General features: G+C 53.2%; 1 protein-coding gene across 1 annotated transcript; it reads left to right on the plus strand.

Annotated features, from left to right (window-relative positions):
* The first annotated feature begins 1,055 nt into the window (after positions 1-1,055).
* Camk1g (calcium/calmodulin dependent protein kinase IG) lies at positions 1,056-24,833 on the plus strand. The gene is made up of 13 exons (XM_004641154.2): positions 1,056-1,140; positions 8,807-8,927; positions 12,731-12,859; positions 15,582-15,656; positions 17,619-17,757; positions 18,325-18,448; positions 19,505-19,580; positions 20,630-20,742; positions 21,431-21,509; positions 23,197-23,284; positions 23,677-24,101; positions 24,607-24,733; positions 24,818-24,833. The coding sequence occupies exons 2-12, from the start codon at positions 8,836-8,838 to the stop codon at positions 24,695-24,697; spliced, it is 1,431 nt and encodes a 476-aa protein (XP_004641211.1). The 5' UTR covers positions 1,056-1,140; positions 8,807-8,835; the 3' UTR covers positions 24,698-24,733; positions 24,818-24,833.
* The last annotated feature ends 769 nt before the right edge of the window (positions 24,834-25,602 follow it).

Consider the following 25,602-nt stretch of genomic DNA (forward strand, 5'->3'; position numbering starts at 1 on the left):
AAAACAGAGGTTTGTACCTATGTTGTTTGCTTATTATTTCTTGCCTATATCTTGTAATATGAGAAACTACTTTGGCAGTAACGATACACAATGTACTAACCATTGTTACTCTCCTAAAAAAATAGATTTAGAAAACAATGAAGGAGACAGCACAGACAAAGAAAATGCTAGGCTGTCTGATCTGAGTGCTGGGGAGGATGGCTAGGCCAGCTGCAAAAGCCCCAGCAGCACAGCAGGTTTACATTGGTCATGCTATGTCCAGGCTTGTGTGTGGGTAGATGTGGGCATTGGATACTGGGGAGGATCAACTTAGAGAAGCAAAGATAGGGACCACTCGGTCCTGGACATGGGAAAGACCTGGAAATGAGGGTGAGGGAACAGATCAGAGGGTTTTGAGGAGAGAGGTGGCCTGGAGTCTGGTGGGTTTGAACTGAGAACATCATGGCTTGGCTGGAGACCAGAGTGCTGCGCCTCTGGGGGAGAGGCACCCATCAGAGGCAATGAGCTGACTCCCAGCCTTGGGCTCCCCCATCCACCATGTATGAAGCATGCTATATAGATACTGAGGGTCCCTGGTGTCCAGCTACCAGCCAGGGCAGATGTCTAGTTCCAATGTGGATGTTTAGACAAGAGATGTTTGCAACTAAATGGTTAAAACAGGGAGCAACTGAGGCAGGCCTTCCCAGAAAGTTTATCTGACTCTCTGTTATCACCCTATTCAGTGCAGTGGAAACCTATGCTTTGATTTTTGTTTTCACTCTCTTTCCATTCCACACATCAATAGAAACACAATCACACACAATGTGCACATATGCACACACACACACACACACACACACACACACACCCCTCAGGCATCAAGAACTCCTCTGGAACAAGCATTTTTCTGATGAAGCTCATTGGGAGTGAGAGAAAACAGTGCAGAGGAGAGCAAGGAGCCAAGTGAGCCATCCTAGCTACTCTTACTCCCCTTTAAGGCTGCCTGGTTACGGTCCTGAGGAAGAAAACCCTTGCGTTCCTCCCCTTTAACTGGGCGTATTGTTAACGCTTTGGAGCTGCTAATCCTCATAGACCTGTAGGAGCAGGAGAGGGAGCACCTGGAGCTTGCTTCTTCGATTCTTGATTCTTCCGAATCCCTGGGTAAGGCAAATTCTCTTCTCTCCTCTGAGGTGGGGTTTCCTTCCCTAGTGAGAGACACTCCTGCCTAGGGAGTATGTTTGGAGAAGCACTTTCCCAAGCTGCCACCAGCTGCCTTGGGCTCAAGGGTAAGTTGTAGCTTAAAGGGGTCTGGCAGGGCCTTCCTGGGCAGCATCTGACCCATGCCTCCCCCAGGAAGCTTTGCACTCTGGGCAGGGAGCGCAAGCAGCTGTCGTCTATGCCCTGTGCAAGGCTGGTGGGTGTCCTGGGTGGGTGTCCACAGCTCTCTCACCTTCCTCTCCTATTCGCCCTTCTCCCGCCGGCTGCCTGACCCCATCTGTCAAGCAGAGAGAAGCTTGCTTTGCCCGCTCTGCCCGCAGTCTGGGTTGCTGGGAGAGCTGACAGCAGCGGTGGGCAAAAGGAAATTTGTAAACAGCACGGGCTCTGCACAACCCTGATGCTCTGGCCGTGGGGGTCCCTGGCCCTGGCTGCTGTGCTATTGCTGTCAGCCACAAGACTTGCCTCCCTCTCCCTGGGGCATCTGCCTCCCTGGAGTCTTTAATCCTCTCCCCCCAGGGTAGTTCTCTGGCAAAGATGCCCAACGGAGGTCTGAGTTCACCAGCACCACCCCTGTCAGGGGTATGGCCCCTTCTCTCCAAGTAACTTTGACACACACACAGTAACTCCCAGGTTTCCGGAGGTGGCTGTGGGCTGGAGCTGTCTGGCCACAGTGTGTGCCTGGCTAGCCTCTGAATTAGGAACCAGATAACCTGGTGGTGAGAAAAATCTCTGGGAAGGCTTAGGAGAGTGGAGCAGATTTTGGGTGGGCAAGGTCAGGTGCCAGGGACGGAACCAGACCTCCATCATTCCACTACCCAAACTTAACCAGGACTGACAATGAGACCATCAGAAACAGGCCGAGACACAAAGTGCTTTGTAATACCTGATTCACAACTTACAGTTTGCAGCATGTCGTTCATTCATCTTTTAAGGACAGTCCCTCGGCTGAGGAGGGGCACTGACTGCTTCCCCCTTAGCATAGAGGAGACCCCAGAGCTCAACAGTTAAGCTGACAAAGCTTGACCTCAGTGGTATCTGTTTGAGGGTGATAGCATCTGAACCCAGGTCTCCGGGTATTGCAGTGACCTTTGCCTAATGATACAGATAACTACTGTGTATGGACGTGTGTGGGATGTGTGTGTGTGTGTGTGTGTGTGTGTGTATGCTTGTGTGTGTGTGTGTGTGCATGTGTGCGTGTGTGTGTGTGTGAAGATGGGGCAAAAACTTCGGGAAAAGCCTGATGTCCAAGTAAGGAAAGATTTGAACTGGAACACAGAGAGGCTCAGGTAGTGGGTGTGAGGCCCCCAGAATTATTGCTGGACCTTCTGCATGTGCTGGGACTCAGCCTCGGGGAACCCGTCCGGTGTCAATTTGCAGGACAGTGTGACACAGAGGCAGGTGGAGTGACTTCCCAGTAGCCACTGCCAAAAGAGGCAACAGGTTATGGAGCCTAGGGACAGAGAGCAGAGTAGGAGGCAGAGGGACTGGGGCTTCCCCTTTCTCTTCTTGCCTACCTGATTGGGGCATATGTCCTCTGCACCATCACTAGACAAGGGCTTTACCTTGAAAGGCAGTAGGGAGGCTCACTGGACAGGCCAAATGCCTAGCACAGGGCCCCACCCTGGTGCTGCTGGTCCACGGCTACAACGCAGCCTGGCTGGAAGGGAAAAGCATCCCCCTCAGAACCGCAAGCACCTCCCTTGCTCCCTCTCCCCCATACACACGCACACGCGGCCAGAAATAAATCGCCACAGGGTGAGCAGAATGCGTGCCGTGACGGCGCTCAGCCGCAGGCTGCCAGACCTGGTGGCGGAGTGAATGAGCTGCAGCATGAATGAGAGGGGGAGCCGCTGAGTCTGCACACCAGCTTCGTGCCTGGTGCTACAACCACAGGCGTGCAGCCACGGCCAGCAACGAGGGGCCAGGCCGAGCATGGCCTGCATGATGGCCAACAGGGCCAGGGCTGTGCAGGGGGCCTGCCCACAAGCATCACAGCCAGGTCACCAGGGAAAAGCTGGGAACACAGAGCTCTGTCCCATGCTCAGGCTGTCCTTCCTCCATGCTCCTCCCCATGTGACCCTGCTCTCCAGGCCTCGGTGCAAAGCATGACTGGAACAGTTAATGGGAATGAGCCCGAGACTGTGCAGCGCATCTTGTGCAGGGGTCAGGCTCAACCACAGCGCACAGCACCTGCTCAGCATTACCCTCAGCAACTCCTTAGCAAGGTGCCTGGGGAGACCAGTCAGCTGCCCCCAGGAAGCCCATGGAGCCCTCCTGTGGTATGACACAGCCCTGGTTCCTTGCATTCGCAGTCATGGTATAGGAAAAGAGTATATTCTGAAGTCAGCCCTTCAGAATCTCTGTGAGATGAATGCTCACCCATTCAGATGCACGGAGGCCCTGGGTCCTGCTGAGTGGACAGCAGAGTCCCCCTGACTTACACTGCTATTGAGTTCCTTGCTCTTTCACCAGTGCTTGATGTTTAGTTCATCTGTCACATGGGCCCACCACATGGCTCTTAGAGGCTCTTTGATACTTCCACCCTCAGAAGGGATATCGGGAGGCAGAGTAGGGATCATCGTTCCCATCTGGCAGATGAGGCGAGTGAGGCTCCATATGGCTGAGAGGGCCAGAATCACTGCTGTTGCCACTGATTGCTGTCTGTTGGTCCCTGTGCCACCAATGGGCTCTAGAAATGCCTTTCCTTTGCTTTGTGAGGTGCACACGGAAAATCTTGAGAACACGAGTTCCAGCCTGTTACTGCAGCAGGAGTGACGTCTTAAACTCCAATGTGGGTTTGTACCTAAAATAAACTGCAGGAGGCAACTGAACAACCTTCTTCCTCAGTTGTTCTGCGAGCAGAAATAACCGAGGCTCCAGAATGTGGACTAGCAGGCAGCTGGGAAAGGAGAACGGGCTCCAGGAGTTACAGCCCAAACTTCACAGAATGCTAATCTAGTCCATCTCCTCTTGGAAAATCAGAGTCGTGGGGTGACCGTTGGTGCCAACACAAGCCTGGGGCCAAAGCCTGGCTCCTTTCTAGTGTCCTTGCAGTCCAGTGTGGCCAGAGTTCAGGAAACTGGACCCAGAGCAAGAAAACTCCCGCATGTCTGCCGTTCGCCCCATTGCCACCCCTGAGGTCCAATCTCCATGGCTCCGAGAACCCGAGCCGGGAAGCAGCACACACTGTTATTAAAGCTGGTTCCGCTCACAGCCTCCCTCTTGGCTGCAGGCCTTCAGAGTTGTTCACCCTGAGTGTGGGAAGCCCTGGACCAGGGAGCAGAGTGTCCTAGGTGGCCTGGGTCCTCAGTGGCACTCACAGAGCCAGGCAAGTTCAGGAGCCAGGGATGCCAGCCCTCAGCCCATGCCTGGTACCTCCTTGCTAAGAACCCTGACAGAGAACATTGCAAAGACTCCCCACCTCAGGACTGAGATGCTCTCTGGGAGTGTGGGAGTGCAGAGGTGCCACCCAGGGTGTTCTCCTTGCCCGCCCCACCTCCCCTGGTGTGTTTTTGCCCAATTCAGGGCTGCTGTTTGTTCTGCCTGTGAGTACTTGGAACTGGATTGCACTGAGTGCCTTGGATTATAAGGTGAAGCTTGCACGAGGCCAGGACACTGTAATAGGAGGGCAAGCCTCGTTCCTGTCATGAATCTTCAGTGCACTCGGGTAGGAGTGTTTGGTAAAGAGGCCACTGTATGGAGGGGACAGGAGTGAGAGTCCAGAGAGAAGGTCCAGGCAGCCCGGCCTTTGAGGTGAATTACGAACTGAATTCCATGATGGCAACAAAGAGGCCCTGGCGGCATGGCTCATCTGCTGTGAGCTCTGTCCGGGACCCTGGCTGCTCCTGAGACCAGTAGGCCTGGAAGAAGAGGAGAGATAAGTATGAGGAAGGAACCTGAAGAGGTGCCTGCCTAAGGGGCCCAGCACCCACCCCTCACCAGCACATTATTTGTGGCCAGGCTGGCTGACATCAGGATCAGCCGTATCTAGAAGGACTGAGAGCACAGGCCTCAGGTAAGCTCCAACTAAAGCCACACTGCCTGCCCTCTAAGGAGAGCTGTCCCTCTGCAGCTTCACACCCAGCTGCAGCTCCCCCCAGATGCCAGGAAGCAAGCAGTACCACCACTCAGTATGATGGAGCACTAAGAAGGAGTGGGCAACACGCCAAGCCCAAGGGGCAATAAGACAGACCATGTCCTCACTTGTGGAGCTCCTTCTTAGGGAAGGAACCAGCAAGCCAGCTAGGTGCTTCAGAGTCAAGTGTGCTATCCAGGGAGGAGCCAGCTGGCCTGGTGTGGGCAGGCTGACTTAGGGACCATGGTCAGGGATGGGTTTTCACACATCCCAAGGACATTTTGCTAACCAAGGCTGATAGCACCCAGGTCCCTAAAGGGATGATGATAATAAGATGATTCTGTACTCTGCAGCCATCTTGCCCTCTGGGTCACACCATAGGCAAAGCCTCCCAGCGGGGACCTCACAGAGGAGCCTCACTGCTCAGGTGGCCTTGTGACAGGTTCCTTCAGGAGCATGGCAAGAAAGTATCTACCTGCCATCCTGACCCACCTGAAGCCCAGAGCCCCTGTGAGGTTGTTCCTGACCAATCTTCTCCCACAGTCTTCAACAACCTCATCTAACATGGGCTGAATTCAAGTGTGTCAGACACAGGGATAGCACTCAGAGTGGAGGGACTCGGCCATCTGAGTCCTTTCTGCAGACTGCCAACCTGCTGGTCTACATCTGCACACCCACACTTGGTCCTTTCAGTTTGGCTGAAAGCATCCCAAAGGGCATGCTTGTGTCCCAGGGATGTCAGTATTCAGTCCAGGGGGTAACAGGAGGAGCCCCGTCAGTGCTTGCCCAGTAAAGGAGCGCTACCGTGAGGACCCAGAGACAGTCCCAGGATGCGGCCACTGCTGCAGAGTCATCAGGAGCATCTTGCCACGCTGAGGAGACAGGGCCTAAGCCATCCTCTCCCGCACACAGCACCCACACTCTGCCTGAGAACCAGCCCAACATCCAAGAAGTCTGTGGCAGCTGCTCCTGAGCCCCACAGCCCAGTGGAAGTTGTCACCAGAAATAGAGGGAGAGGCAGAGAGTGCTTGGGAAGCAAATGCAAGCCGCGCTGCAGCTCTCGGCTTCTCAGAATTTCTTTTCCTCTCTTCTGAAAAGAATGAGATTGCAGAACTCCCAGAGAAAGGAGGAGAGGGCTTTCATGGAAAGAAGCAGGGTGCGTGCAGGGAACAGGACCGCCCTGGCCGGGCTGCCTAGGACCCTCCACAGCAGCAAGGGGCTGCGACTGAGAGCAGCTGGCACGCTGAGGCAGGAAGAGCCCAAGATTGACCTCACCTTAGGCATCATAGCCCCTAAGCGAGACTCTGTCCTCAAAACTAAAATAAGAAAAAGGCTGAGGATGTAGGTCTGTGTGAAGGCCCTGGGTTCAACCTCACGTACCTGAGCGGAGGAAGTCGCTGGCAGGTGTGATGCTCAGATCAGGGCCCTGGAGCCTTCCACATGGCGCTCACAGTGAAACTAAGTGCTTAAGACTCAGTGTGTGGGAAGTAGGTGGGCGGGAAAGATGTTTTCTACGGCCTCTCCTAGGCTAAGAATACTGTGTTTTTAAAGCTATTTAAGAGAGACGGGGCAGAAGGAACAGGGAGTTCCTAAAGCGGTTGGGCTGCCGAAAGCAGCGTCGTTCCGCAGGGCTCCAGCAGGGGGCATCAGCGCGCCGGGTCCTCGCCCTCAAGGGGGCTGTGTGGACATGAGCACAGAGAACAGAGGCGTGAGTAACCTGTCTTCGGAATGCACAGCTGTAGTGTGTCCCCCGGGAAGGCGCTGTCCCACAGCCTGGGCCAGGTCCACACCCCAAAAGACTGCAGCCTGGACTTTCTGGCCCCATGGGACGGGGATGCGCATGCTCCCTGTGCCCAGCACCCTGAAAATGGAAGCAGCCAGAGTTGGGGCACCGAATCTGCAGAATGGGCCTGGTCAAGCGTATCTCCTGCCTCCAGAGAGCGTCCGGCCCGCCCCCAAGAAGTGACCGGCAGGAACTCCCAGACGGAAGGGTCCAGCTCAGCCTGACCCCACACCTGCACTCTCCCGGATGCCAAGCCACGGAGACACAGACTTCCTGTTGTTCTGGGGCATTAGAAGGCCTCAGCGGTCTGGGCACAAAGGGTGTTGCCTAAGAGGTCACCGTGAAGACCACCTGGGAACCCTGCATGCTGCTGCCCTAACTGGTGGCCAGGCCAGGACAGCAGAGGCTCCCTCCAGTGCATCCACCCGGTGCCCTGCCATGCTCAGAAGCCTGGGAGGCCCACTCGCCCTAGATTCTTCTTCCAGAACTGTAGGCCAATGCCCAGGCCATCCCAGCCTGCCTCCTCCCCTACACTGCTACCTGAGCCAACCCCCATGGGCTGTGCCCTCCAAGTCTGCCCCGTACCCATTTCTTTGCAGCAGCTGGTCCCCGAGGTCACGTAGAGCTGCGAGCTTGAGATCTGTTCCTTCCAGAAGACATGCTTCACACACCCTCTGTGTGCACAGCTCCGCAGGCTGCCCTGAGCCGACCCATGGGGAGGCCTTCCTGGCCCTGCCTCGCTGTGTCCTCCCCATCCACACTTCCAACAGCACACATGTGTCAGCGTGCCAGTTGCCTGTCTCCTGTGCCCAGCAGCCCCAGAAAGTTGTCCCAAATCCTAGCATTGGGCAGGGTTCGAGTGCCAACAAATACATGTCGACTGTTGAAGAAAACAGTGACTGCCCTCTGGTCTAGCCATCATCCCAACACTCTGGGAAGCTGAGGCAGGAGAAGTCCAAGTTCGAGCCCAACCTGGACAACTCAGAAACTTGGTGAGACCCTCAGTGTCTCAAAATAAAACATAAAAAAGGGCTGGAGGTGTAGCTCAGTGCAAAGTTTTCATAACCTGTACCACAAAATAAATAAATAAATAAGAAAAAGGTAACTCTAGAACTCTGACACAATTCAATTCAGATTCTGATGAATAGTTATTGCTTGCACTGCGTGAGATGCTGTAGGAGCTACAGAGAAAACACAAAGCTTGTTTATTTAAGCTATAATGAGTAGAGGAGAGGGAAAAGATGAGGGGGCTGTGCTGTGATGCCAGAAGAGAGGCAGGCTGGCTCAGGGGTCTGAATCAGCATTCTGGGGATGGTTTAGTGACACAGGAGACGTCCAGCTCACGTCCTGGGAGACACTGCACCCACTACCCTTCCCTAACGTGCTGCTTGCAGGGAGGGTTTCCACTGCAGGGCTCTGACTCCTTGAGCACCATGTGGGGGTAGCAGATAGTCAAAGAAATGTGCTGAAGGTATTTTCAGAAGCAAACAGGGCTGTGTGTGGTGGTGCACACTGCAGCACTACGGAAGGCTGAGGTGGAAGGATGCACCCAGCCTGAGCAAAAAGTGAAATAAAACAAAAAGGACTGCGATGTAGCTGAGTTCAGTCCCCGTTCATGTCTCACACACCTTGGCGTGAATGATGTGCTTTAGATTCTTCTGCAGTTCGCTCTCCTACTGCTGTAGAAATTGCAGCTTGTTGATCAGACCTTTGCTTTTCTCCTCCTTCCTCCATCTCTCCCTCCAACCAAGCGACTCCAGCAGCTTCCACTCTGGAGGTGATGGGACGAAAGGAAGAAGATGACTGCAGCTCCTGGAAGAAACAGACCACCAACATCCGGAAGACCTTCATCTTCATGGAAGTTCTGGGCTCGTAAGTGCTGGGCTTCGAAGCCCTGAGCCTGGCCAGCCTGGCCACAGGCTGTAGTAAACAAACTACCTGCAGCTGAAGAGATTCAGTCTCAGTAGTTTTTAGGGACCTGGGGAGTTTTGTGGCATGTAGGGTTTGGGAGAGGCATGATCCCACAGGGGATACCAGCCCTTTCCTCGGGTTCTGCGTCTTCCTGTGCCATCACTGTGCATCCAAATTCCTACATCCTGCAGTGCCTGTGGCAGCCCCTTGACAGAGATTATGTGGCTGGCAGACCCCAGACAGCCTGTCTGGAGCTGCCTGTCTGCTAGCCAGGCCTCTCTCCCAGGAGGCTGCATCTCTGCTCTCTGACGCAGGCTGCCAGCCCCAGCTGGTCAGCTAATTAGGCGGCAGCAGCATGAGTTGGACTTGGGTGGAGGGGAGTGGAGTGCTGGCTGTCCGAGTAGGCAAGCTTTTCTCCCACCAGCTCTGGCTAAGTGTAGCTCCACACAGCCCTAGACAGAAGCCAGTGAGCTCGCTGCAGACAGAGCAGAGCTGGGCATGGTGGGAAGAGATCTCTGCTCCCCACCCAGAGACACAGGCAGGTTGGCAGGCTGTGCATACACAGGAGCCAGAGCAGTGGTCATCAGCATGCTGGCTGCCCACCAAGAGGCCTCTGCCAAGACAGCATGGCTGGAGAAAGGATTTCAGCAGGAGAGACAGGCTCATGAGTAAATCAGAGGGTTCGCTAAGCATATCCAAAGGCAAGGGAAGTGGAAAGAAGAAAGCCCAGGCTGACAAGAGAGTGTCCATCATCCGCCTAGAGGCCCGCCATCAACTTTGGTTAGGCAGGTGCATCTCCTCACAATGCTCCATGAAGTATGTTGCATAGGTGTCTGAACCCAGAGGGACAGCAGGGTCGTGAGAAGGCTGTCACCCCACCCTTTCTCTGTGACAATGTTCATACATAAAGAAAACCTGAGACAGTAACACAGTACAGTGAGCACCAATATTCCTTCCACCTAAGCCCACAGTTACTAACATCTCGTGCAGGTGGTGCTCAGTATCCTTGGTCCGGTATCTACGAGTCCAACCAATGGAAGAGCCAAGGTTGTGGGAGTGGGGTGGGGGTGCATCTGGACCTAAACCTGCCATGTTGAAAGCACTCTCAGTGGAGCTCTCAGCCCAGAACTGATTTGGGGACAATGGCCAAGTCACAGCTGTCCCACAGTCAGCACTGGATGAGGTGAAAGAGGAAGCCCATCTCTGGCCACTGCCTTCGTACACCACGCTGGTGCTCTGCAGGGACACAGGCACCCCGATGCTGCAGGTGCTACAGTTACCAGAGTGAGGTTGATGGAGAGAGAAGCAGCTGAGAATCAAACAAAAAAAGTGCAACCAGGCCCCCATTCAGCATGCGCTGCCGGCCCTGAAGGTCCTGCCCATCTCACTTCCTGACCCATGTCACCTTTGCTGTTCAGAACTAGTTCTCTGCTTCCTGTCCCCTGCTGTTCCATTGGCTTCCATCTTCTCTGTCCCAAGACAGCCCTCCCCAGAAGCTTCTAGGCTCTGTCATTAGGCCTTGCGGGTCCCCTGCAAAAATGAGGATGCTGGGTCCCTTTGTGTCCTGAAAGCTGGAGCAGATTGATTATCACCTTCCAGGATAATCACCCCCCACCCCTGTGGCAAGAGCAGGTGAAGCCCTCTAATCTACCGCTTGTGCTCCCTGCCCATGCACACAGTGTGTGTGACTGAAGTGGCCCAGGACAGCAGGGCAGCAACACCGTCTCAAGTTGCCATGACTGCACAACTCTAGGAGGCGCTGTCTATGTAGAGCACAGGGTGCATGGTAGCCTCACCCTGGGCAAACTGAAGGCCCTAACTTGATGTCATTCTCTAAGAGGCCCCAGAGTGAGTGACAGCTGTGAGACCAGTGGAGCATCCAGTGTGGTGGGTGGCAGGAAGAACTCTGTGGCAGGTCCTAGGACACCATGGCTTGAAGGAAGCTTTGAGGCCACATAGCTCCACTTTCATTGCACAGATTTGGAAAGCAATGTCTAACCATGAGGTGCACACACAACTAATCCTAGCTCAAACTTCTCATCTATCCATCCTGTAAATAGATGTTGAGTATTTTCCTTATGCAATCCAGCATAGGAACTGGTACCCACCCATACCTGTCTTCTGTTATGCCCCCCTGCTGCTCCACACCTTTGCACTGTTCCTTTTGGTTCCTCCTACTCCCACCTCAAATAGCTCCATCTCTTGTTTTCACTGGCTAACTCATTCACCCCTTAAAACTGAGCTCAAAAGTATTTTTACATCAAAGAGCCATGCATTATGTGTCCCATGGCTATCCAAAACGGTCAGTTTGTGCAGATTTGCCTAAGTTTCCCCTTTTCCTAACAATCTGCCTGCTGTGGAGTGAGGAATTGTAGCAATTATCACAGTAACACCTTGGGTCTTCAAGGTGAGTGGCATCTGCTGGCATTGGACGGTGCAAACCTTCCCTGCGGCTGCCCAATGGACCCGGTAGTAAGTGCTTATTTTCTGTAGTCTCCTGAGAGTCTCTTCTCTGAGTCTACACATCATACTGGGTTCTAAATTCACCACAGTGTCTGACAGAGGTCCCAACAGTTCTACAGGCACTCAGGGAGCCTCTTGCATCTGCTTTCAAATCAAATCCTCATTGCTCGCTTGCCTGTGTTCCTTCCCAGTGTCTGGGCCCCTCAGAATGGAAACTCACCCACCTTTTCATCTCCAGTGTCTAAGACTCAGTCAGTGCTCTGGAGATTTGGGTGGGAGGGACTCATGGCAGGGCAGACGTGGAGACCGAGCTCTGACGGCTCCAACAAAGTCTGTTCTAAGTACATCCTCTGGGGGGCACAGGAATACCCAGACCCCAAGAGGCCAAGTGTCATCTAAGTGGATATTAAAGTCTTCACAAAGGCTTGACCACCCTCCACCCTCATCCTAGAAGACACAGAGGGCAGAGAAGAGGACGGGTCTTGTTCATCTATTCTATCTGCCCTTGTTTGACCAGCTATTCCTGCACTGGTCTTCCAGTAGTGATCACAATGGAAACATCCAGTGCCTTTGGTTTTATTAGATATCAGTAATACTTGAAGCACTCTACATGTTTTGGCTTTTTATTCTAAATAGCCAACCTTACAAGTCACAGATAGTCCATATCCCCACGTTTCAAATGAGAAAACTGAATCTGTAGAAGTTAAGATACTTGTCACCTAATCAGGCAGGGCCTGAGCCCTAGCTCACCTGCTGTTCTGTTGGCTTCCATCTGCTCTGTCCCCAAACAGCCCTCCCCAGAAGCTTCTGGGCTCCGTCATTAGGCCTTGTGTGTCCCCTGCATAAATGAGGGTGCTGGGTACCTTTGTGTCCTGAAAGTTGGAGCAGATTGATTATCACCTTCCAAAGCTCACAAGCTACATCTGAGCCTCTCCCTGATGCCTCAGCCCCTGCCATTTCTTTGAGCCACACCGAAGCATGTTGGGGTAGACTCCGTGGTGGTTTCTCTTTAATAGAGAAACCTCTGCAGCTAAAGCAAAGTATTTGGGAGTTGTCACGAAACTGTATGAGCAGGCAAAGCACTTGCCTCCCACTGATTCCAGGCCAGATCTCTTCCTTCCCATAAGCTCTGTGATGGAAAGAGCACCCTGGCCTATCAGATAGGCCTTACCACCCATACAGCTCATCCCAAGGGAAACCCCTCATCAGCTGTACCCTCCCTCATCCACCCTGTCCCCCTGCTTCCAGAATGTTCCCTACCCCACCAGAACTAAGTTCTGTCTCTTGGCATCTTCCCCCAGAGGAGCTTTCTCAGAAGTGTTCCTGGTGAAGCAGAGGGTAACTGGGAAGCTCTTTGCCCTGAAGTGTATCAAGAAGTCACCAGCCTTCCGGGACAGCAGCCTGGAGAATGAGATTGCTGTGTTGAAGAAGTGAGTTGGTCTCAGGGTGGGTCACATCCTTCACAAACGACCTTCCAGAACTCCTGAGCTAGAGGGCCACACCTGGGGCACTGCTCCCTAGATGAGCCAGCGGGTCAGTTCGGTCAGTCACCTCAGTTTAGTCAGACAGCTGTCCTAGCTGAAATATTTCTCCAGCAAATTGAGCAGAGAATGCACTGGTGGCAGAGTCAGGCTGTGCATGTGGGGAAAGAATGTAATTAACTCAAAGGAACAGAAGTCAAATGGCCGTTAGAAAGAATCAATAAGAAGGAGGCAGCTTCAGACTTGGAAATTAGCTGCAGTTTTATCCAAAGCAAATGTAGGCTTGGCACCCTGACCATCAGGGTAGAGACTACACTAACAAACCCTCACATGTCGTGAGTGCAACTCTTAGGAAGAGCCCCTGTGAACTCCCAGGCTTCACCAAAGGTCTGTTCAGTGCACTGATAGGGTCAGGACCATGAGGATGAAGCAGACAAAGCTCCTCCCCCTCAGGAGTACCCATGCCCCAGGTGGAGGCTGAGCTGCCTTGCAAGCCCCACCCCCTTCTGATATGATGACATGCAGAAAGCACTGTGTGGAGAAGGTGGGGAGGTGTCCTGCCTCTGAGGTGACCTAGCAGTGCAGGACAGGAGGCATATGTTAAAAGAAGAAGGACCTTGATGGATGAGTAGAATTGTGTGAACAAAAGAGGGGCAGTGCAGAAGAGGAAGGAGTTCAGACTGAGAGCACCACAAACTTTTAATGTCATAACGATCATGAAAGTGCAGAGACTGTTAGGGAAGAGTGGGTATTGGAAGCCCCTGAATGGAGTGAGCAGCATCAGAGGATGGGAAATGGAACTAAAATACTGGAAGGCCCTGACGTCAAAGGTGCCATGCTAAAGACTGTTGGCTCTTTTCTGTGGGCAACAAGAAGTCATCAAAGGATTGTAAACAGGACTCATAACTGGACTAGTATTTCAGAGCCATCTTCCTTAGGCATAGTAGAGATAGGTTGGAGGAGACCAGCAGAGAGGGTGGGAGCCTATTACAAGATTTTCACAGTAATAGGCATGGGGGAGGAAACAAGTAAAGGTAGTGGCGGGACTATATGGAGGAGGGACAGCTACGACAAGAACCATTTCAGAAAGCAGTGATTGGGCTTGGGGTTCACTCTGAAGAATATAGAAGAAGAATATATCCAAAATTATCCTGAGACTAAGCATGCATCCAATAAGTGGGACATGATACCATTTCTCAGGGAGGAGAGCAAAAAGTGTAGATTTGGAGGAAATGGAAAGAAATTGGTTGGATTATATAGAAGACAGGTATCCACATGTCTTTGTAGGGAGGTGTCTAGTAGGATATTGAAGATAGAGATCCACACTCCAGGGAGATGAGGGTGGAGAGAGAGCTTGTAAAGTCACTGAGAGCAAAGACCGTGGTATACTCAGCAAATATTTTTTAGCAAATGAATAATTAATAAATTTATGTTGGCATGGGGGCCCATGAGTACAGTTAAATCGACCAAGTAACCACAGCAGCAGTTCATGATTTTTAAAATGTTTGAAAGGGGACAGCTACTGTGATGTGTTGGCTAATCCCCGGGCACTGTAGTGAGCGTTTGCAAAGTGTTGTCTTCTAATCTTGAGCTAGCCCTGTGAGAGAGAAGCACTTTTCTTATGAGGAAAATGAAGGAGCTTAGAAGATTTGAGTTGATTGAGAAAACCAACTCAAGTTTCCTGGTGAACACATGTCTGCACTGGATCTGAACCCAGAACTGGATGACTCAGTCTAAATTCTTAGCCCTTGAGCTACATAACCATGAGTAAAACTTCCTGGAGAAATTCTTCCTCCACAGCATGACTGCCCGGGAAGCCAGGCCCTTTCATTAATATGATTAATATACTCGTCTTGGTCTCAGAGGGGAACACAATGGTGACCTCATGCAGGGGTTCCTGACCACTGCATGGGTGACACTCTGGACTGCCTCGCTCTTCATGGTATCAGGCTTTCCTGCGCATTGCTGGGCATCTGTCTGCGTTGCTGCCTCCAGTAGTATCCCCCACGCTCCAAGAGTGACTACTGAAAATCTTCTACATGTTGCCAAATGCTCCCTAAGGAGTGAAAGAACCCCCTGCTTGAGAACTGCTAATAATTATCTCACAGAAAAAAAGGGTTCTCATTGTTTTTCACAATATCCTAGAATTGTAAATTTTCAACACTTTCTTCACGGGTACCCAAGGGGGAGCTCTGCTAACTAAACCCCTCGTGTTGGGGTAAACTTCCTGCATGCCACGTTTGCACAAGAGATCTCTGCATATCCATTTTTGTAGAATAGCCCAATGTTGGGTAATCCCTTCAGCTCCCTCTGTTATTTGTTTCTTTGTTTGTTTGTTCTTTTGGGGGCTGATGAAGTTGAAATCCAGGGCCTCCTCATACCCAAGACAGGGTGTGTCACTGAGCTACAGCCCCAGCCCTTCTTCAGCTCTTTTAACTTTCTCAAGTCTAATGAAATTCCTGGGGTAACATGAAATGCTTCTCAGAAGTAGTTTGATCAGTTATTTATTCAATAACTTGGGCTGTCTGCTCTGGGATTAATTGGCGACAGCCTACTCATCAGGCAGGCTCCCCAGGGACCCTGTCTTGCTAATTATTACCATCAAAAGATGTCCAGCAGAAACTCTGGGATTGGCCCTGCACTCTCTCATGTGACCCTTACTTCTTCGCAGGATCAAGCACGAGAACATTGTGACGCTGGAGGACATCTATGAAAGCACCACACACTACTACCTGGTCATGCAGCTGTAAGTGAAAATGGACCTATTCCCTCCCAGAGGCTGGCCAGGCCCAGAGTTTTGTCAGTGGTAAGGGCAAGGTGATGATTAACAGGCAAAAGTCAAGAATTAGCTCAAGTAACTCCAAAATGTTGAGTCCAGTGAGGATCCATATGTCTCTGGCCACAGGTATGTTGTGTGTGGCCAGAGAGGTAACCCTGAGGCTGATCACTAAATTGCTACACACCACCATGGGCTTACTAGTTGTTAAATGTTTCCTACAGGTGGACAAACAGCTGTCCATGCCCTTTTGCTGCCCCACTTTTTCTTTCTGAGATGTGCCCATTCCCCAGCAATTGCAGGTGGAATGCCAGCCATAGTGCAAGCCCAGGACCCTTTTCTGGCACCATGGCCTGGGTCTGTCTTGACTATCCGTGTCCATTGCATAGATGGTCAATACTTTAGCATCACTCCAGAGGGAAAGTGCTGTAGCAGTAGAGGCCACACATAGACTTCAATTCAGTAAGAAAAAGACTTTCTCAAAGTTCAAAGCAAGCTGTGATTGTGTGGGGGGCTGTAGGACAGAAGTAAGGCTTCACTGAAAAGTCAGTGTCAACATCAGAGCCATGTTAAGTGTGCTACATGGTTGTGACTGCTTTGTGGGCTGGGCGGTGCCCCTGCAGGCTCAGCCTGGGCCTGAAGACGTGCATGCAACAGTCATATGGAGCAGGCACGTGATGCCCGTGCGCACACTGCTCTGCCGTCTCAGTGTGGCTAGAGGCCACAGGGTCTCATTCCTTGGACCTGCCACATGTTAACCCAGGCATAAGAGGCTCCTCAAGGCCTAGGAAAGGGAGACGGGGTAGCCACAGGAGTGAGGTAGGAAGGGCCCAGAATGGCACCAAGTGATCTGGGACCATGTGGCTCCTGCAGGTGGCCAGGTCAACAGCATTAGCACAGTCACTCTTGGGATAACAAGAGGCAAAGAGTTAGAAACTTACATATCACTCAGAAGTCACCAAGCTTCTAATATCATGGTGCTGGGACCCAGCCACTCATGTCCAGGACATCAAGTTCAGAGCTGTGGACCTCCAGCTCCCATAGCACAGCTGAGCACCCAAAGGCAGAAACAAAGGGAGCAGACAGTGTAAGCTTGGCTGGCAAGACCAGCCCTCATCGCTGCGTGGTGCTGCCTATGTGTGCAGCCACATTTATTGACAGAGGACAGCGGGCAGGGGCAGGACCATGAGCGGCCCACACGGAAATGGTGTGGGGATCTTCATCCCAGAGAAGAAAGGCCAGGCCGCGGGAGTGCAAATTTGAAAAGATTCGTGTGAAAGGAGGTTTCTCTTGTTCTGCTGGATGCTGGCAGAGCAGGGCATGAGGCTCAACACAAAGTACAGAAATGTGATGCAGATGTCACAGCTGAAATCACCCACCAGAGGAGGCAGGGAGCTCTCTGACACTCCGGGGTTCTAGCACTGACTGAGAAATTTCCAGGCAGATGTCATAGCTGGTAGTCAAAGGGCACAGCCGGGCTTGGTCGGAGATCCTCAAACACCGTACATACAGGTCTCACAACACCCCATACCCCTACCTGAAATTATAGCTGCAGTAGCCCAGCTTTCCACATGGACCAAAGAAGCCCTGTTAAAGCACAGGCCTCCTTATTTTCATGCTTCTCTTTCCTACTGTGCCCAAACTGGTGTCACCTTCCTCTCTCACCAGGGCTCCCTGTGTCCAGGGGTTAGTAGCTTCTAAGGCAGCCCCAAACCAAGGTATCTGCTAGATCCTGCTTGGTCCCACAATGACAAGGCTGCCTCATGATACCATTGCAGGCCCTGGAGGAGGTGCTGGGAGCTGCTGTGGTCCCCTGCTAGCCACAGTCCCTGGCACCTGCCTGGCCATGCCACCTGTGTCCTCTGAGGCTGCGGGGCAGACACCTGTGCATCTCTGCAGCCTGAATTTAGAACTGCACTCCTGTGCCCACAGAGTTTCCGGCGGGGAGCTCTTCGACCGCATCCTAGAGCGAGGTGTCTACACAGAGAAGGACGCCAGTCTGGTGATCCGGCAGGTCTTGTCAGCAGTGAAATACCTCCATGAGAATGGCATCGTCCACAGAGACCTGAAGGTGCAGGGCGGGGATGCCTGTGGGCACACAAATCATGGTCCTTAGGAGGCCAGGGACTCAGAAATCGAAGGGGTGGAGATTGAAGATCAGCCTCGTTGGCTTGGCTCCTAGATCTCCTCTGCCCTCAGATTCCTTAAATGAGCATGAGGTGGCTGAACACGCACTATTAATTTGCACCTTAGCCTTTCCGGATCCTTTCATGACAACTTACCCCATCTGGGTACTAAAATAATTCCTCCATTTCTGAACTCAGCTACAGATGAACTCAAGTGCAACAAATGCCCACTGAAGGGCTACACAGCCCCTGGCATTGCCACTGGCTTCAGTGAGACCAGAGACCATTAACCAAAGGTTGATTCCCTCAAAAAACAGAGCTGGGAGGTAGCTATCGCATGGGGAGGGGTCACAAGGCTGAGGCAAGTCACAGAGCTCTGGAGTACAGGAGGGAGGCTCAAGTAGGAGTGAGTTGAGTCCAGAGCCCAGGGCTCTGCTTCCTGAAAGTTCTATTATGTCAAGAGGAAGGAAGAGGACTCACTTCAGGCATGTGTGGGGTTTCTCCTCTTGTAGCCTGAGAACCTGCTGTATCTCACCCCTGAGGAGAACTCGAAGATCATGATCACAGACTTCGGACTGTCCAAGATGGAGCAGAGTGGGGTCATGTCCACGGCCTGTGGGACCCCAGGATATGTGGGTGAGTCTGGGAGCAGGCAGAAGTTGACCTCACTCCTAAAGAGGGAGATTATGAGGAGTCAGGGTTCAGGGTCAAGGATCATCCAGGCAGAGTGCTCCACTAGGAAGCTTAGGGCCAGCAGGGCAGCATTCTCCGGACGCCTCCCTCTCCAGCTCTCAAGGCCCAAACCTAAAGACAGACTAGCCCTTCCTTCCCCAGCTGCCACCTCCCCTGCAGACTCTGCTTTTGCCTCTCCAGAAGATAGGATCCCAGAACCAGATCCTCCCTCAGGAAGGGCAGTGGGTTGAGCACTCCCCCTACCCCACCCACTCTAGAGAGCTCAGTTCTCAGCTGTGGGCAGCCTAGCAACACAGGTTGTGAGTTTGGGCCCAGACACAGACCCCCAGGCATCTCCCCAAGGAGGCACCCAGAGAGCTGGCCAAGATGGGCCTCCTGCCAGAGCAGCCCTGAAGGTTCATCACAAAGTGGGAGTAGACAGGGAGCTGTGAGGGTTTCCGGGCCTGGAGCAAGCTGAACATGAGGACATCTGCCTGCCCCTTTCCTCCTGGCCAGAGAGTAAACCTATTTGCTCTCTGAAAGGGCAGCCAAGCACTCAGAGGAAGACAGCTCAGTTGGGACACAGCTGGGCATCGGGGAAGCACAGAGGTACCCATCTACTGTCCAGGCTGTCAGACAAAGCGGTCACAGACTAGGCTTCAGTTGAGTCTGGGGGAAATTCCTACCTGTGCCCACTCCTACCTGGAGTTCTCCTAATCTGAAGGGAACAATACAACCTGGGGACCCAATCTGAGCTGGGAAACAAAGCCCAGAGAGCGCTCAGTCTTACACGGGCATCAGTGCTGGAGAGCCCCCGTCCAAGGGCTGCGTCCTCCCTCACGAGGTTATTGTCTTCCCTCATGAGGTCAGCCTTTCTCACAGGAAGATTTGGCCTGTGGAGTACCACAGAGGCACCGCTGTGCCAAAGGCCACTCCTGTCCTCTTAGGCTCTTCTCAACCCACAGTCCCACTGCCCCCAGGCCTTTGCTCCCAGCCCTGACTGTCATCTGTCTGCCACAGCTCCAGAAGTGCTGGCTCAGAAGCCCTACAGCAAGGCTGTGGACTGCTGGTCCATCGGCGTCATCACCTACATACTGTGAGTGGAAGTCGGCATTGCCTCTGCACCTCAGAAACCTCAGTTCTCCTTCACTCCTTCTTCCCCACCTCTGCCTTGGCGCACACACACACACACACACACACACACACACACACACACGCACAGAGCACCAAAGCTTCCCTGGTCCTACCCTCCACACATGCCCCATGCACCCCTGGGCCTCTCTCATCTCACCTGCACGCCTACCTGCCCTATATAGATGCAGTGTGGCCCAGCAGAGGAAAGAGAGAGTCCAGGCCTGGCTTGGAGCCAGGGGACCTGCTGCCCCCTCTCAGCTTCCTCTCCTGCTGACCTGAGCTCAGGGCAAAACCAGGGCTCCGGCGCCATGGGTCAGCCCTGCTCAGCGGTTCCCAACCTCACCCGTTCCTACCCACTCATCACTTCTTTCCCACATCCCACACATGCGTAGCAAATTCTACTTTGAAGAAAATAATCTTCCAATAGATGTTGGCCCCTCAGCATGGACTCGGTTCTCTGCTTCCTCAGCTTATTTAGAATAATTGTTCTTGTCCTTGCATTTGTTCAGCACATGGTCACACTGTCCACTCAGAGTCAGTTTCTGGTGCCAAAGAATGGACCAGTGAGCGAAGCCACATAAATAAATCACTCATGGCACTGAACGCAGGGCCTTCACTGAACTACTCCCCCAGGTCTTTATGTTACATTTTTACATGAGATCTCTAAGTCACTGAATTACTCTAGTTGGTCTGGAATTGAACTTGAGATCCTCTTGCCTCAGCCTCCCAGAGTACCAGAGCTACAGGTGTGCAGCACTGCATCCTGCATCCAGCCTTCTACTCTCCTTCTTAAATAAATTTTGTACGAAGCACCTGAGAGTCAGAGAAAGTACAGGGAGAGGCGGTGAAGGCTGAGGCACAGTGCACACACAAAAGCCTGCTGGCTCTTCCCCTCCTCGGGGACCTGTGCTACGTTCTGGCCAAACTGCTGGCCAGGAGCTCAGTGCCCATGCACATGCACAGTAGGGGCCAGATGAAAGGCTGAGCACAGCCCCTTCTTGTCCACTGCAGGCTGTGCGGGTACCCACCTTTCTACGAAGAGACCGAGTCTAAGCTTTTTGAGAAGATCAAAGAAGGCTATTATGAGTTTGAGTCTCCATTCTGGGATGACATTTCTGAGTCAGGTAAGGCAGTGGGAATGGAGGACAAGATAACAAGTTAGGGACAAAGCTGTCAGAAGCAAAGGGTGACAGTGCTGGCTCTTCAGAGTCACTAGGGAACAAGAGAACAAGCTGCCCGTAGGGTCACCATCACCTGGCTCAAAGGCAGCAGAATGGTTGGCATCTAAGGCTCACACTTCTGTTTTCCAGAGGCTAAGTCCTAGTGTACCCGGGGGCAGGGGGCCAGCAGAAGAGAGGCCAGGAGGACAGTGTAAGGGCGGGAGAGCTCCGGGTGGGAGCACAAAACCTCAGCATTAGGCGCTCTGCCCAAGCGCACTGCGGAGGAGGCCTCTAGGCAGCACGGTGGACTACCAAGTGCAGATCACCTGCACTCACGTGTGCCCACGTGTGGTGCTGGCCATGTGCAGGTGCAGACACACATTCACGGGGTGCACAGGCACGTGGGCGCCCGTGAGCAGCGAGGTTCCCCCAGCGCTGTGTGGGGGAGGCTGCTGACAGCCTCTCTTCTTGGGTGGCTCATGGTGGGTTGTTAGGTGGTTTGAATTTTTTTCTCTCTTTTTAAAATTCTTAAAATTGCCTCTTTGAAAGATTAGCTAAAGCTGCTTTCACCACCACCCACCAGCCCGGAAGTGAATTTCCATCAGTCATGAAATCTGCTCTTAGCCGCTATGTCTCTGATTTTTCCCCTTAGCGAAGGATTTTATCTGCCACTTGCTGGAGAAGGACCCGAGTGAGCGGTACACCTGTGAGAAGGCCCTGAGGCACCCTTGGTGAGTGAGGAAAGGGCAGTCCCAGATGGGGGCTCCCAGAGCTGCCATGATTCACTCGCCCAAGGGGCATGCTCCGGAGCCAGCTTGCCGTGCGCCCCAGTGACAGCACCAGGAAGCTCGCTCGTGCTTGGGGCCCACACCAAGGGGCTGTCCTTCATGCTGGTATCTGCCTCTACCTAGTACAGCGCTCAGCATCTGTGATGTAAGGAGACCCTCTGCTGTCCTGAGCGTTCATTTCACACTAAGGTGAAAACCTGTTCCATGTGAAGGGATTTAACAGCAATCACAAAGCAGCCAGTTGGTAAAATGGGTGAATAAAATCTTGCAACAGTTTTTTCCATGCTGCTGCCACTGTTGAAGAATTTACAATAGCTTCCCACTTCCTATCACAGCAGTGCAGCGGATGTGCAGCTCACGACCGGCCTGACAAGCGAGCAAACCGGGTTATAACCAGAGTTTTAGTTTTAATTTTTGACCAAAGTTTTGAGTTAGGATCCAGATGTAAGTTGCTTGTGTTCATAGATTTGACCCTTTAAACATTCCAGAAGGAACATTACCACATCCTTTCCTGTATGGAGTTACCTGAGAAATCCTGGGCCAGTGTCTCTCCAGGGACACTGAGATCTGCCTGTGTATAGGAGAGAGGATTTGAAGGCTGTGTGGAGGAGCCTTCATTGGACAACTTGACTCACAGTCAGTCCTCAGGAATCAGTTGAGTTGCTGGGCCAAGGGTCCACTGTACTGTCTCTCCTGCTTCCCCCAGTCTGGTCTGGCCCTTGACCTACAGGATTTCCCACAGACCATCTCTGTTCTGAGACCAGCAGCTGCATTCCCTCCCTGTGCTCCGTACTTCACACACCGAGCTCTCTCCTTAGGTGCTCCCCCATTCACCATGAGGATGCCCTGCCTCTGGCCTTCTGTGTCACCTCCTTTAGGACCCAGGTCCCTTCTCAGAAGCCCCTGACTCCTGCAGTCCATGCAGACCCCTCCCCGTCTCTCTTTATTAATTAAGGAGTTCCCATAAATTTCTCTGGTCCATAGCATAGAGCAAACCCAAACACCTAGACCATGGGCTGCTAGGCACGGGACCCATGTTGCCCACTTCTCGAGGTCCTTTAGTGGATGTCCCAGTATGGTGCACATGGCAAAGATCTGAGGGACTCGTAGAGACAGGTGAGTCAGAGCTGAGGAGAGGAGAAAGGACAGTGATGTCCATGTCACTGAGGAGGCTTCCCGATAAGGTTTGAGCAGGGATGATGGAGATGCCCAGGTGTCAGGACATGGGCTCAGCTCACTGTTTTTGGAAAGGGTTGCACGGCAGGGCATCACTGGCCACACCATCTCATAGCAGCCGCCCAGTCCACTGCTGAAGCACAAAAGCAGCTGCAGACCTGAACGGATCGCACATGACTGTATTCCAGGGAAACCTTATTTGAAAAACAGATAGGTAGATTTGTCCCCTGGGCCATATGTGCCGACCCTGCTCCTAATTATTTGGTTGTCCTGAAGCATAAATCCTCTGGGACTGCCCATGGGGGCAGAGGAAGCCTGGTTCAGCTTTTCCCCACTGGAGGCCCCATTCTCCTGGAGCATTGCACTAGGCTCTGACCTGACCTGACCACAGGGCCCACCGCTCAGGTTGTGCCCACAGCCTCCCAGTAGCCAGGGTCTCTTCTTGCGCCCACAGGATTGATGGAAACACAGCCCTGCACCGGGACATCTACCCATCCGTCAGCCTTCAGATCCAGAAGAACTTTGCCAGGAGCAAATGGAGGGTGAGATGTGCTCTGGGGACTGCAGGCTGGGACAGGGTGACAGAAAGGCTTCCTTGGAGCATCCTAGTCAACAGCAGGGTTCCTTGCACCCTCTCTGAAATGAGGAGATGTATGCTAGTTTCAAGAGGCCACCAGGAGCCTGGCGTGGTGGTGTATCCCTGTAGTCCCAGCCACTTGGGAGGCTGAGGCAGGAGGACTGTGAGTTTCAGGCCACCCTGGGCAACTTGAGGAGACTATCTCAAGATTTACTAAAGCAGGAGGGTTGGGAAAGGAGCTCAGTGTGTGGCATCAGGTTGAATTCCTTGTACCCAAAAGAGAAAGCCCAGGGAGAGGGAGTGCTGGGTTGCGGCCCTCTGTGGACACAGAAGGCCTGACACACAGTTGCTCCCCAGCAAGCCTTCAATGCAGCAGCTGTGGTGCACCACATGCGGAAGCTCCACATGAACCTGCACAGTCCCAGCACTCTCCCCGAGGCCAAGAACAGGCCACTCACGCCCCCAGCCTGTGACACCAACAGGCCCGGCTCCCCTGAAATCACCGTCACTGAGGCCCCCATCCCGGACCCAATCACACCCCTCCCTGCACCAGCCCGGCCACCCTGCCAGCACAACCAGAGGCCAGCGGCCCCCGGCGGCAGGTCCCTCAACTGCCTGGTCAACGGCTCCCTGCACATCAGCAGTAGCCTGGTTCCCATGCAGCAGGGGCCACTGGCTACCGGGCCCTGTAGCTGCTGCTCCAGTTGCCTGAGCGTCGGGAGCAAAGGGAAGTCGTCCTACTGCTCCGAGCCCACCCTCCTCAGGAAAGCCAACAAAAAACAGTACGTATTTGCAGCAGTGAGAGTCTGAACCTGGCTCTCAGGGTGGGAAAGCACAGGGAACACAACTCAACCCTGACAGAAAGCTCTCTCCCATCAGGCAGCCGGAAGGGAGGGAGGAAAGAGCTCTGGCTGGGGGCAGGGACATGTGTCCAGCCCTGTCCCCGCCATCTCCAGCTGTGAGACCACTAACGCATCAGTGAAACGTTTCCAGTGTGCTCATCTGCACAGTGCCTAGATGGAAGCGTGTTTGCCCACTCTACCCGCCTCATGGGGAGAGCCTGCAGGAAACCAGAGCATACATGTTTGTGCAAAGTATTCGATGCTGGGTTTCCAAGCATATTCCTCTGTATTTGGGAGAGGCAGGGAGCAAAGGGCCCTTGTTGCCCCATGTCTTTCTATAGGGCCCTAGGCTGCCACCTCCTAGGGGACAGTGGGGTGGATGCGACCAGCACACATTGTCACCCCACACACACGTGCTTCTTCCTGCCACTTGTCCCCTCTGCAGGAACTTCAAGTCTGAGGTCATGGTGCCAGTGAAAGCTGGGGGCAGCTCCCACTGTCGGGCGGGACAGACTGGGGTCTGCCTCATCATGTGATCCACGGAGCCAATACCCGTGTCACTGTGGTTTCAGGTGAGGCCAGCAGGCCTGGGCTGGTGTAGCGACAGCTTCCACCCAGCAGCAAAGCCCATGGTCATCAGACCCTTTCCTTCACAGGAGATGCGTTCAGCTCTTCTCTGCCTTTCCAGCCCTGGCCTCTACCTGCAGAGGGAGGAGGGGAGCCAGCAGAGCAGGCCTGGCAGGAGTCGGTTCGGCTGGCCAAAGCAGCAGCCACCTGGAGGCCGGGAGGGCCTGAGGCCTGAAGCCCCCGGCTGCGGCAGGAGGAGCAGTGTCTTCTGACCTGTTTGCTGCGTGTCCTACACCCCAGCCCATGCTGGGCTCTGCGCTGTGTGTGTAGATAGTGCTCACCCGGTCTGTGTTTCTTGTGAAAAGCTTCCTGGGCCAGCGAGGTCCAAGCAAAGCCATACAGAGCTTCTGCTCTGAGTCCCCACTCTGCTCATGCTTGCTCCTGCCTCATTGGTCTCCTGAGCAGTGGCCAGACCAGGCTGCCTCCTGCAGCTTCCGGCCCCCGCATGAATGCCAGGCAGGCCCAGGTCTGACTCCAGTCCTGGCCTCCAGTGTTAGCTCCCACACCTCAGACTCCCTCCTCTAGCCTCAATCTAAAAACGACGCCATGCTCCGAAAGTGGGGTAGAGAAGAATCCAGGACTGGGGCCCCTAGGACTTCTCCTCCTGGCCACACCCCCCATATGCCAAAAGCTACTTTCTTTTCAGTCAGAATTCTCACCTTGCCTCTGCTCCCCTCTCTCCCTGAAAGTCTGGTGTATCATCCTGGTCCTAACCCTGTCTTCCTGTTCTGAAGCCCTCCAGCTTCATGCTCTGTGTTGTGCTTAATAAAATGATATTTTTCTCTATGGAGCTTCATTTGCTTCTTTCAAAGTC

The sequence above is a fragment of the Octodon degus genome, unplaced genomic scaffold, assembly GCF_000260255.1.
Source record: "Octodon degus isolate 3935 unplaced genomic scaffold, OctDeg1.0 scaffold00131, whole genome shotgun sequence".
Classification (NCBI taxonomy): Eukaryota; Metazoa; Chordata; class Mammalia; order Rodentia; family Octodontidae; genus Octodon; species Octodon degus.